At 37.4% G+C, this 14,094-nt stretch overlaps 1 protein-coding gene across 1 annotated transcript in view; it reads right to left on the reverse strand.

Moving 5' to 3' along the window:
* Window positions 1-14,094, reverse strand: part of IL7R (interleukin 7 receptor) — a 28,310-nt gene that overhangs the window by 3,918 nt on the left and 10,298 nt on the right. The window contains exons 3-7 of the mRNA XM_045862456.3: window positions 8,882-9,039; window positions 4,237-4,394; window positions 2,028-2,197; window positions 1,012-1,101; window positions 29-104 (exon numbers count right to left, since the gene is read on the reverse strand). Of these exons, the coding sequence (XP_045718412.1) occupies window positions 29-104; window positions 1,012-1,101; window positions 2,028-2,197; window positions 4,237-4,394; window positions 8,882-9,039 (652 nt within the window). The remainder of the gene's footprint in view (window positions 1-28; window positions 105-1,011; window positions 1,102-2,027; window positions 2,198-4,236; window positions 4,395-8,881; window positions 9,040-14,094) is intronic.

The following is a 14,094-nucleotide window of genomic DNA, read 5'->3' on the forward strand; positions in this document are numbered from 1 at the left end:
TTGTGGTAGAAGCACCAGAAGCACTCACCTTTTTGGGTTTCTTGCACAGTTGTTCCAGAGTCTTCTTATGATCGGGGAGGCTGGGCCACACAATAGGTTTAATTCTGAAATAAGAGGACATTGACAGAGAGGAAATGAATGGTGAGGGAGCACGCACAGTAGGTCTTTCCACTCATTCTGAGCCAGAAATCAGAAGAGCAGGTTTGTAGTCTTGGCTCTGCCACAACTATAGGTGGGTGAGCTTGGACAAGTGACTTGCTTTCCCTGGGCCCCAGTGTCCTATCGATTCACAGAGGGGTTATTGTCAGTGATCTCCGTGAACACCTCTGGGAGAGAGCCCTGGGGAAGAGGAACAGTGAGGGTTTGGCAATGGTGTAGCTATGGAACCAACATTCACCCTGTTCATCTACTCCTAATATAGGTGTTGTCATCTTATTCCTCCTCTCTACTGGCAGCAACTCCTCTGCTCTTATTCTGGTGGAGATGAAGAATATTATCTAAGTCACCCAGGGAAATTGCTTTAGGATGTTCTTTTCAAGTTGGAGTCTCACGAGAATATGTGGCACTGTGCTGTGGGAGTCTTCCTAGACTATTAATAACCTGAAGGTATGTGTCAAAAGGATCATTTTTATAATGAAGCAAACATGGCTCTGTCATGGGGTAGAATGTAAAAGTCCCATGAAGTCATGTGTTGAAATTCAAGCCTTCAAATACATTCTGCACTTTCCCTGGGTACCCCCAGCCACCCAGACATTTTGGAGACATAGTTCCTATTTCTTTAGGAGAAAAAGTTGGGGAGGAGGGTTTGCCCTATGTCTAATTTACATATTTTCAACGCTTTATGAAATTAACTGTTGAAATTCACCAGTTCCCCAGGCTAGGGAGGAGTGTGGGCACTGTAATCCCTGAAATGCCTTATTCCCCTTTGTAGTTTTCTCATCAGTAAATAGGGTTAGAGCTCCAACTGTCTGGGGCTCCATGTAACCATCCTCTTGATTAGTTAAAGTTCACCTTTTTTTCCATAACGCACAGGCCAAGATGACCATCAGAGCCACAGAGAAGAAACTCAGAATGCTAATAGTTAGTAAAACAGGATCCATCCTCCCTGGAATGTAAGGATAGATCTTGGTTAGCAATCATTAACCATGCAGTGGGGGAGGCTTTCAGGGTACTTTGAATTTATTTAGTAACTTAGGACCATTTATTATTTCTTCAAAGTCGCTCTCCAGTGAATAGGATGATACACTAGCTTTATGCACTAGGAATTTTGGCTTCAGTAAGTGGCACTGAATTGGGTGACCAGGTCTAGAACATCTGTCACTTGAAATATAAAAGTGACCAGGCATTTATGGCTGGCAGCAATCTCTCCCCAACTCCTACCACCAAGAGAAGGAAGCCCAATAGGAGAATGATGATGTGGATGCTCTACATTGCAGACTCGGAAATTTCCCGTCTGAGAATGGGAGGCTGGGATGGCAGAACGATTCCCCTCATACCTCAAAGAGAAGGTATGTGTGCAGTGTTTTGGTTCCTCAGGGGCCTGCCTGAGCCATGTTCTTTGTTTTTTCTGGTAATTCTCTCTTCCTAGACCACATGGATATCTTTGTTATTCTGAAAAAGGAGACATGGAAGAGCAGCACTTGCTTGCCCATCTTCCATCACCAAAGGTGTTCCCTAGAGGGCCTTTACAGAGACCAGCCATTGGGATTCCAATCTAAGTTGATAAAGTGGAGGTAGTAGGTGGGCATTTTGTTCAGAATTAGTAGCAATTCCCACGGGCACCTAGGTCAATAGAGTCATTGATGGTACCAGTAGAGTCATTTAATCAACGACTAAGGGCCCCGCTCCCACCACTTCCTTGTTCTTCCCCAAAGGGGCAAAGATGGCAGGTCATTCTCTAAAGACAGTAAAAGAATGCCCTCCAGGAGTCCTAACTTGTGGGTTCATTTCCCCTCTCTGGCTCTTACTCTTGCTCACACACTTTGACAGGCAAAGCACTATGCAGGGCACAAAGACTCTTCGGTCACTTCCCACCTGTGATCTCTGGAGTTCTGAAGTGGAAAGTTGGACTCCATTCACTCCAGAAGCCTTGAAAATAGTTGGCATTAGGGATGGACCGGACTTTAATCTCATACATTGCATCAGGTTGTAGCTTTCTCTGTAGGAGGGTCAGCTTTGTACTGGATAAGTTCACACACTAAAGAGCAAAACATGCCATTACATTTTTAGGATTGAAAAAGAAGTGCTGCCCAGATCCCCTGAATCATTTCAAGTTGAGTGCCTTTAGTCACATGGGTACTCTCACTAGGAAAAGGAGCTATGACACGGGGAGGACCATGTGTAAGCTCATAAATGATGCTACCAGTGGTCAAGGAGGGCAACAGTACCATGGGTCTTTGTTCAGGTGAGCTGGGTTCTCCCACTCCAGGAGGATATAAATCACTCCCAGGCTCCCACCTTCCTTTCCACATTCAATTTCTTTCTTTTTTTCTTTTTCTCCTTCTCCCCTTTCACATTCCAAATGGAAATAAAAGGGAATGGTGGGTTAGTGAGCAGGAATAATTTCTCTCTAGAAAGATACCATCCTACATTGCAAATAGCAATACAGAGACAACAGTATCTTCAAAAATGTGTATCACCCTTAAGAAAAAAAAAGCATCTTTCAATTTGATCAGTAAAAAGTTAATATTCCATTGCTATTTACATTTATACTTTTTATTATGTTATATTTATACTTCTTCAATTATTAGTTTTCATATATTTATTGAATTTATGTATTTCTAATTTATGAGACATTTCCAAGTTTCTTGCTAATTTTTCTGTTGTTACATTTGTCCTTTTCTTAATGATTTATAAGACCTCTTTAAATATGCTGGATATTAATCATCTGTCAGTTGTATGTGTGACAATTTAATCCTAATTTCTAATTAGCCTTATGACTTTGATTATTGTGTGTGCTGACATTTATAAGCCTTTATTTTTATGTAGTCACATGTATCCATCTTTTGCTTTTTTTTTTACTGCCTTTATGCTTAGAATATTCTTCATTTCAAGATTATATAAACATTTACCTATATTTTTTCTGCCTTGTTTAGAGTTTCACTTTTACATAATTTCCTTAAATCATCTTTTTATTTTATTTTTTAATATGGAGCGTTAGGCATTTAACTTAATTTTTTCCACAAGAAGCGAACTGACTGTCCCAGTATCATTTATTCAACATCCTTCCTTTCTCCACTATAGGTGTTTTTCCACTGGTGTAATTTTCAGATGAAGACTCAAAAGGGCAGGATCAACGTAGTCTAGTTTGTGCGGTGGGTGCGTAGAAGGAGGGAGAAGGCTGTTTAGGGCAGACATTACACTTAATATAAGTACTGTACAGCAGCATGCTGCAGACAAAGAAGTCTAATCTTTGCCTGAGAAAAGGGAACAGTATGGATAAGTAGATACTCTTTTCACCTTGAGAAAGAGAAGCCATCATCTGGTTTTTGCTCATGTGATACGAAAAGGACAGAAGTTAAGCCAGTAGGTTCAGAGGAACCTGAAAATCTGGGACTCTCTACTTTTCTCCCATCTTTTCCCCAAGACAGATTTCAGGGACAGCAGACCATTCCAACGACAGTGACTCATGGAGTCTAAATAATCCTCCAGATTATGATACAAATGAAGTTTTTTACTTTGAGGATGAAGAACTCAGGCTTAAAAAAAAAAATGAAGAAAAATATTCCACTGCCCTCCTTCCTTCAGGCTGCTTCCATAACTCCTGTGAACTAAACTGTGGCTATGAGTTGGTGATGGTTTTCGCCTGATTTGCCAGTGAGAGTTGTATACTTTTTGAGACCCCCCCCCAAATAAAGAGGATTGATTTGGTCTTAATCTATATTGCTAATCAACTGCATAATTTAGAAACATTATAAAAACAAAAAATAGAGCAAGAAAAAAAAATTAGAGCTAGAATGGGATGGCCCAGAGAAGATCTAGGTTTTGTGAAACCTGAAGCTTTTATACTTTGGGGAGCTCCTTTCAGGAAAAAGTATATTTTGAACACAAAATTGCTAGGGGCCCTCCCCAGGTGAATGTACCTCTGGGCCCATAAAATTTATAACATTAAGTTTTTATTTTATAGTTTTATATATTTTATAATTTTGTGTATTTTATGTAAATTTACTTATTAAGTATATTTATATATACATCTTTATGAATGTCATAATAGATAAATGTAGTTAATCTACATACCATCCAGTCATTTTCATTTTTTTCCTGGCGATAGGCTACCTCATGCATTAATTCTTTCACATACTTCTTTTGTGAGTGAGATGTGTTAAATGTCACCAGAAAGTCATTTGCTCCCTCGCGATAGATGACTCTTATGTCAAAAGGAGCCTCAGGTTTAACTGGAAAGGAAAAAAGGAGGTCAGTCTATAGGGCAGTCAAGAAAATAATTACACTTTTTAAAGTTCATCTATTCTGAACATCACATTCTCTTTCTGGGTCAGTAACTGAACAACAGTTCAGAAAACCATTTCTTCTTCTTCCTGGTTCACAGCCTGACTACACTTTTCAGCCTCCCCAGCAGTTGGGTGCGGTCTTGAGCACAATGTGGGGAGAAGTGATGTGCACCACCTCCCATCCTGGCCCAGAAACCTTACATGTATGGCCCTTTGCTTATTGCCTTTCCACCACTTGGAGTCATATGTTGAAGACAGTGGGACCACAGGAGGGAGGAACTCTGAATATTGCTTGGAGGAGCATCACCCACAGATTAGAAATACCCATTTTGGCTCTTATGTGAGCAAGAAATAAAATTCTGGTGTTTGAGATATCATATGTTTTAGGGCTTATTTGTTATAGCAGCTAGTGCTAATTCTACACCAAAACATATTCTCTTTGCCTTTTGAATACTAGAGAACTTGCTACCAACTAGCCCCAAAACAGGAGTATTTAAACTTGGAGTCCTCATTATTCCAATAAAATCAGATTGTAAGCTGGGAGCCTTGTACCTCATCTCAGCTATGTAGAAGTTGAGGGTCTGCATCCTGGCCCTAAGCTCATAACTTCCAGTGTGACTTCAGTCTAGTTTGTATTAGCTCTAAATTCTTTTCCGGTCTCTTCCGTCTGCCTGCCATGCAAAATTCCTCTTAGGATCACACGCACCATGTATGAAATGCTATTGGAGGGAGATAGGTTTTATTCTAGGCAGAACCAACCCAGATAAAGATACTAAATTCCTTGAAAAGCATGTGTGTCATGTGGCCTCCCCACCATTTTCCAGGGGCTTTCCTGTCTTGGGTTCTTAGCTGCTCTATCACCAAAGCCTGGGGTGGTAGTTAGCTGTCTAAAGATGGGACAGCCACTTTTTTGCATAGCTGATCTCAGACAGAGATGGGCAGCATATAGGCTAAAATCTAAGCTAACCCCATTGTTAATGGAAGAGTACGTGTTCATCAAACTCTTCCTCTGTAGACTGAGCTGGATTCTAAGCTATCTGACTTGGGCTTTAAGGCCGACTTGCTGACCCAGTAAAGTGAACTCACGTGGTGGAATTTGGCTCACTTATTGTAGTCACTTGCTCATAGTGGTAACCACCTAAGGTTTCCTTGCATTGCCCCAGAGATCCTGAAAAAGAGGAAGTGTCTCCTTTGCCCTTTGATGTCTTATAAAAGAGGGAGCTTATTCTTTTTTACTCTTAGATGCACTATAGAAAGGGAAGGTGCTCTGGGGAAACAAGGGGAAAGGCGGGTGGGTATAAAGAAACAGACCAACAGAGAATCCTGTCAACCTTTTATACCTGCCAAGCCAGTTCCTACTTTTCATTCAAGGGAATAATTAAGATTCACATTCTCAACGAAACCTCTGACACTGAATTCCTTGCCTCATTCCCATCTCCCAAGGGACTCCCAATCATGGAAGAATTAAGGGAAGAACAGACTGATATTGATTATATACCTATTAAGCACCAAGTGCTTTACTTACACAAGCTTCCACCAACAATCCCTAATTACTGCTATACTGATGAGGAAACTGAGTCTCAGAGAGGTTAATTAAGTTCAGGCTCCTATAAAATGGTTTGATAGTATTTAAATCCAATTCTGTATGATTCTGAGGCTTGCTCTTCTTTATTTTAGCTTTTGTTTCTGTGCTCCATTATCTCACACTGGCTTGTCCAGGTATCCTCCAAATAGGTCTGTCTCTGGCCCAAAGGGTGTCTTTGAGCACATTAGAAAAAGTTGCTCATTCCTCAAGCAAAATTTTTATAAGTTAATTTATTCTGGAAACAATCTGAACCATAATATAGATTTATCCCACCAAGGCAAATGGGAAGGGAGGAAGCTGCCCCTCTAGCCTTATCAGAGGGACCACACCTAAAGAAGGAGAAGTGAGGGACAGGTGGTTGCAGGGGAACTCTGGTCTAGGGCTCAATCAGGGGCTTCCAGTTTAAATTCAATTAAATGACAGTTCTGCCAATGAAATATCACCTTAAGAACCAGAAGAAGGTACTACTGAGCGACATGCCTCCACTAACTCTCATCCTGCTTGCTTACGGGTGCTTTCCAAAGCCCCACGAGGCTCATAACTCCAAGTTCACAGGGGCCCATGCTACCAGGTGTGAGCACAACTGCTTTTCTCCTTTAGACCCTCAGATGTGGCTTGTTAGGTTTGTTTCTGCTGGGGTATGGAAAATGGGCCTCTGAGAGCACTGGGTATGATTTGGGAATTCAGATGGACAGGGTGCCACCTGGAGTCCTGAGTATTCACATGCTCACTTTCTAAAATGCCAGGATCTGTCAGAAGACTGAGAATCTCTGCACTCTGTACCTGTTCTCGGAAAAGCGAATAAATATTTCCAATTCCAGTGGTAAACTTTAGATATCATGCTCTTGTGCAGTGCACTAACCATCCATCCATAACAGCCTAGTCTACAAATGACAAAACCCAGCTTGCTTGTGTCCCATACTCAGAATTACCTTGTTGTTGTTACCACTTTCTTAGATAGTACTCACATAGGTTGTGGCCTATGTTGCTATGTGGACAACATGCACAACCCTCTGCCTAGTCTCTTTTTCACTATCTCTGCCTTTTTACAGGATAATTATTCACAGGTAGAACTTTTGCTTTTACTCTCTATTTTACCAATTTAGTGAAGCAAAGCTAAGATAGACTCAAAGTTTCTCACCTTCTTGTCTCTAATGAGTATTGCTCTCTTACCTTTGATTTTCTTTTCGAGTGCTGAAGAAAGGGTTGAGAATAAGGAGAGAGAGTGAGTCATAGTATTTAAAACCAGCAAAAGAATGCATCTCTTCAATTACTTTGGCCAATTTCCCCCTGTGTATATTGTTTCATCTATAAATACCCATAGGTAGAATAAATGTGGGTAGTTATTATTCTATTGCACTGATGCATTGTAATTGGCTTAGACATTCTGAGGCTTTGAAAAGAACTTTATTCACCCCAGGGTCATAATCTGTAAGTAGTGGGAAAAAAAACTTCTTATGTCTATATTCCCAATCTTTCTGATTACTTTGATTTACTTGCCTGGTAACCAAATGGTGAATTTGTAATTAATATGGACTTACAACCAGGTAATTGAATGGATTTACTAATTCATATTATTATGTATATGGATATTATATAGAGCCAAAGGAAACATGTAGTTGAGTTTACCGATTCAGATTATAATTTTATTTGAAATATAATTATTGTATCTTTTTTGGCAAATTGTAATATGAATATCCTAAGCCACATTACATTGGCTATGCCTCACTTCTCAGTAATAAGTCTCTTAGGAAGATGTGATAGTAATTTCATGTGTCAGCTTGGCTAGGCTGTGGTGCCTTGTTTGGTCAAATACTAGTCCAAAAGTATCATTTTTTTTTAAGACTTGACTAACATTTAACTCAGTACACTTTGAATAAAACAGATTACCCTCCATAATGTGGTGCTCCTCATGCAATCAGATGAAGGCTTTAAAAGCAAAGACTGAGGGTGCCTTGCTGGCTCACTCAGAAGAGCATGCCACTCTTGATCTTGGGTCATGAGTTCAAGACCCATATTATGTGTAGAGATTACTTAAATAAATAAATAAATAAACTTAAAAAAATAAAACAAAGACTGAGATCTCCCGAAAAGAAGCAATTTTGCTTCAAGATTGCAATATAGAGACCCTGCTTGAGGTTCCAGACCATGACCTTACCCTATGGGATTTGGACTCAAGACTGAAATATCCAATCTTACCTGAGTTCCTAGCATTCTGGCTTTCCCTATAGATTTCAGACTTGCCAGCCCCAACAATCATATGAGCAACTCCTTAAAATAAATCTCTTTCATATCTATTTCTCTATCTACATATTATCTATCCATCTATCTATCATCTATCTATCTATCATCTCTCTATCATCTGTCTATCTATCTATCTATCTATATCTCCTATTGGTTCTGTTTCCTCTGGAGAATTCTAATACAGAAGTCGTATTTACTTTTAAAAATAACTTGATAATTTAACAAAACACACTCAGAATATGGTGGGTATGTGGGAAGAAGACTATAAGGAATTCAAAAGAAGGTAAGATGAGGAAGGAAGGGACATACATTGGTGGATGGCAGAGGCCCAGATCCAGTGAAACTTCACACAGATGAACTCTTTCTGCAGTCACTATCCTTCATAGCTGAGTTTGAAGACCCTCAGAATTCTCTTGTAGTAAGAATTAGTGGCATATGCTTCACAACTTTCATTTCTTTAAAAAATTCCTTCCATTAGGGGATTTGCTATTCTTTATTGAATATAGCTTTCATGATTTGTCTACTTTTAACATAAAGTCCAGAGAGAATCAGTGTCTTCATATATCCCCAAATAGCAATCATACCCCTATATACAACTTCTTACCTATCTTGACTATGTTCAATTTCTTGGAAGTTATGTTCTTTCCTCCAAGCTTCACATGTATTTCGCTGTCTCCAATGAGTAAGAATTTCTTTGTCTTAATGAAATACATCTCTTGCAGTTTATCAAAAGTCAGGCATTTTACATTCAAAAGGGCCCCACTGTAGGAACAAAAAGGGAACCATCTTAAATCAAGTAGGAGTTTCTGTATACAATAGAATAGCATTACACGTACATTTTAGTTGTGTGACTTCAACTCTGTCCATAGGTATGCAGATGGTTAGGTGCTTATGAAAGAGAGAGAGGGAATTAAATAATGTGGCTTCTTGCTACCATCAGACCTAGTGATGATATATTCAGGCATTAGATGCAACTGAATCTGAACCATCAAAGCATGTTCATGAAAAAGATGGAAAATTCCTATTTTTTAAGAATCAATCATTGAAAAACAAATACTTTGTTTAGATGAGAAGGTAATTGCGCTTTTTGATGTCCTGCAGAAATAAATTGAGAAAATAAAACCTGTAAAGAAACATTGACCAAAAAAAGTTAAAGGAAAGGATACAATAGTCTAAAGGATTGTATACATAAAACCATAAATACTTAATGGGTAATTTAGGGATTTTCAAAGGTAATTTTGACTGTGCTCCACTTTTACCTCATCAACAGACTTTAAAAGCAACCCTTCTTTCCATATTCCCTACCTTAACAGACAATAGCTATGCTCTAGGAATTGAACTCTGTCACTTCTGTCACTTCCTCTTCCCAATTAGGATCAGACTTTCATGAAAATGAGGAAGAGAGATTGTTACCTACTGTACAACTAACATCAAAGGCTCCTCATTGGGGCACCTGAGGGGCTCAATTGGCTCAGCATCTGCCTTCAGCTTAGATCATGATCCCAGGGTCCTGGGATTGAGCTCCCTGCTCAGCATGGAGTCTGCTTGTCCCTCTCTCTCTACCCCTCCCTCCACTCGTGTGCACTCTCTCTCTCTCTCAAATAAGTAAATAGAATCTTTTTTTAAAAAGTTCCACATTATACTTTTTAAATAAAAATTATAAGTTTGAGTTCCAGTAATAGCAGAACAACTTATATCATACTAGTCCTCTAATATATAATTATATATTATAACCTTGGACAAGCTATTTTTTGGAAATCCTATTTAAAAGCTTTAGAGAGTAACCAAAAATATGCAGAAATGAGAGGGAACTTTCTCCTTTAAAAAAAGGTGGATGAGATCTTTGTTTCTGCTTTTTTCTTTTTCTTTGTTTGATGACACTCCTCAGGTCACACTGTGATAGACATCTAGAATCTAATGGGAAGCCACAATTTTATTGTCTTTAGAAGTCAGAGGACTGCTTGCATGGCTGGATATTTTTATGGGGAAAAGCCTAGAAATGAGGAAGCTGTGGAGATGTAAGTCACCAGATCTGCATATAAACTCTGCTCATATCATTATATGTCCCTTTAATTGTCAAGGATGGAAGAGACTCCAAGGAAACCATGGGCTAACAATAGCTAGATGGCTCTAGAAAGAACTGAGCTGAGATTTTAGGTGCTGTCTCAAAAGAAAAGAGAATTTGAAGATTAATCCAGTCCTGTTAACAAACTAACAGAGCTAAAACTAACATTCAGAAGAGGAAGTTAACAGAATCCAGAAAACCTATTACCAATAGTGCCTTCCTACATTCAAAAGCTATTACAAATGACTAAAAAAGGAAAAATGAGACCCATAGTCAAGACAAAAAGCAGTCAATGTAAAGCAGCCACCCTAAAGTGACCAGATGTTGGAATTAGCAGAAAAGGATTTTAAAGTAGCTTTTGTAAATATGTTCAAGGGCTAAACAAAGAATATGGTCATAATGATTGAATAGATGTGTAATGTTAGTGGAGAAGTGGAAACTGTAAAAGAGAACCAGATGAAAATACTGTAACTGACAAGTAAATCTAAAATTTGTAAAAATGCCCTGAGAGCATTGGATGGGCTTAATGGCAGATTGAAGATGGCAGAGGAAAGGATCAGTGAACTTGAAGATAGAGCAATAGCAAATTTTCAGTCTGAAATAACACAAATGCTCAGTGATGTATAGGATGATATCAAGGGGATAAATAAATATGTAATTAGAATTCCAGAACAAGAAAAGATAAAGTACTTGGATGAAAAAAAATAGATAAAAAATAATGGCTCCAAATTTCCCAAATGTAACAAAAATGTCTATTTTTATGTTTAAGAACCTCAGCAAATCCAAGCAGGATCAATCCGAAAAAAACTATACCTAGGCTCATCACAGTCAAATGGCTGAAAAACAAAGACAAATAGAAAATTTTGAAGTATCTAGAGAAAAATATCACTTCTGATCAGAAACTACAGGAACCAAAGACCCTGGAATAATATCTTTAAAACTCTGAAAGAGAGAAAAAAATATGTCCACCTTGAATTCTTACATGCACAAAATATTCTTTAATAATGAAGGCCAAGTGAAGATATTTCCAGATAAATAAAAATTGAGATAATTTGTTTTATTCTTTAGATCAGAGGGCAATAATACTATATGGAATTGCAGATCTATAGGAGGCAACTAGGTATACCAGAAAGGCTATACTTTGGTAAATGTGAAAGACAATATATATTTCTTTCTCTTAAATTATTTAAAGATAAATGATTGCTTAAAACAAATATTATAACATTGTGGTATTTATAATGTATGGTAGATGTAAAAATATATAACAATAGTGCATAGGATAGGACGTGATAAGTGGAACTATATTATTGTATTGTTGTAAGTTTCTTATATTTTATATATGAAATAGTACAATATTAACTCTAAGTAAACTATGATAAGGTTGAATATCATAACTGTTAGAGCAATCACTAAGAAAAAGATATTGCCTAAAAGTACAAATAAGGAAGAAATTGAATATCTAAATAGCTCTATTTCTTTCAGAGGAATTACATTTATTATCAACAAACTTCCCTACTAAGAAAACTCTATGCCAGATAGTTCTATGCTGGTGTATTCTATCAAATATATAAGAAATAGTACCAATTCTACACAAATTACTCTGGAAAATACAATAGAAATAGACCCTATCCAACTTATTTTATGAAGTTAGCTCAACCCTGGTACCAAAAGCTGGCAAAAATATTACAGAAAAGAAATTTACGGATAAATGTCTCCCTAGAATGTATATTGAAATTTCCTCAAGAAAATATTAACACATTGATTTACTACTATGAGAAAGTAGGACACATCCCAAGAAATCAAGGTAGGTTCAGCAATCAAAGATGAATCATACAATTCACCATATTATCAGAACAAAAGGCATAAATAATCTGATTATCTCAAGTAATGCAGATAGACATATGACAAAATTCAACATCCACTTATGATAAAAACTCTCAGCAGACAATTAACAGAATACTACCTCAACCTGATAAAGGAAATTTACAGAGTCTACAGTTAATATCATATTTAATGGTGAAATTGTGAACATTTTTCCACTTTGATAAGGACAAAACAGGAATATCCACTTTCACCATTTTTATTTATCAGAGTACTGGAGGTTCTAGCCAGTGCATAAGGCAAGAGAACAAACAAACAAAAAGACACCCAGTTTGGAAAGGAAGAAAAAAAGTCTTTCTTTGCAGACAACATTATATAGATACCCCAACACAATTACAGGAACTAGTAGGGTGAATTCTTCAAGGTCAGATTATAAAAGACAATTATATTTCTATAGGCTAGTATCAAACAATTAGAAAATAAATTTTAAAAACAACAGCCCCATTTATGATAACAATAAACATAAAATGCTTAGAGATAAAATTAATAAAGAATGTTCAAGGCCTTTGCAATGGAAATTATAAAACATTCCTCAGAGCTATTAAAGGAGATCTAAATAAATGGAGAGGCACATTCATGTATTAGCAAATTAGCTGATTCTAAAATTTATGTGGAAATATGAAGAATTCAGAATAGTCAAACCAACATTGAAAAAGTAGAGCAAATATGGGAGAGTCAGAGCAGCTGATTTCATATTTACTATAGAGCTATGATAATGGGGCCATTTTAGCACTGACATCAGAATAGATAAATTGGGGCACCTGGATGGCTCAGTTGGTTCAGTGTCTGCCTTCTGCTCAGTCATGATCCCAGAGTCCTGGGATTGAGCCCCGAATTGGGCTCCCTGCTCAGCTGGGAGTCTGCTTGTCTCTCTCCCTCAGCCCCTCCCCCCTGCTCATGTGCACACTCTGTCTCTCTGTCTCAAAAATAAATAAATAAAATCTTAAAAAAAAAAAGAATAGATAAGTTGATCAATAGAAAGTATAGAGCTCAGAAATAGACTTGCACATAGAAGCTTAACTGCTTTTCAATACAAGTGCCTTATCAATTCGATGGGAAATAGAAAATCTTTTCGGCAAACTGTCCTGGAACAACTGAATAAATATATGGAAGATATGAACCTTAATCTCATGAAAAATTAATTAGATATGAATTATAGACCTAAATGTAAAGGCTCAAACTATAAAATATCCGGGAGAAAACATATGAAAATATCTTTCTGACTTTGGGAGTAGACAAAAATAGTAATAACACACGCAAAAATTAAACATAAAAGAGAAAAAAAGACATATTGGACTTTGATCAAAATGAAAACTTCTTCCTCATTAAAATACACCATTAAGAAAATGAAATGGCAAGTTACACACTGGCAGAAATAGTTGTAATGCATATATCTGACAAAGGAATTGTATCCAGAACATAAAAAGCATTCATACCCATCAACAATAAAAGGATAAATAACTCCGTAAAAAAGACAAAAGGCTTTAACAGACACCTGCCACAAGGAGACATACAAATGGCCAGCAACTACTCAAAAAGATGGTCAACATTATTTGTTATTTGAGAAAATCACGAGATACTATTTCAACGCCAAATGTCAGAGACGATGTGTAGCTCTCAGACTTTGTTGGTTGGAGAGTAGAATGGTATAACCACTTTGGAAAACTGCTGGGATGTTTCTTATAAAGCTAAACACACACGTACCCTATGATTCAGCAATTCCATCTGAGGTTTTTACTGCAGAGAGATGAAAGTGTGTATTAACAAACAGATCTGTAAAAAAAAAAATCTAATAGCAACTTAAAAAAATATAGTCTCAAATTTGAAAAAACTCCAGTGTCCATCAAGAGGAGAAAGGATTCAAAGCTTGT

Source organism: Mirounga angustirostris, unplaced genomic scaffold (genome assembly GCF_029215605.1).
Source record: "Mirounga angustirostris isolate CCGP_5_RB_7025 unplaced genomic scaffold, mMirAng1.0.hap1 SCAF_7, whole genome shotgun sequence".
NCBI classification, from domain to species: domain Eukaryota; kingdom Metazoa; phylum Chordata; class Mammalia; order Carnivora; family Phocidae; genus Mirounga; species Mirounga angustirostris.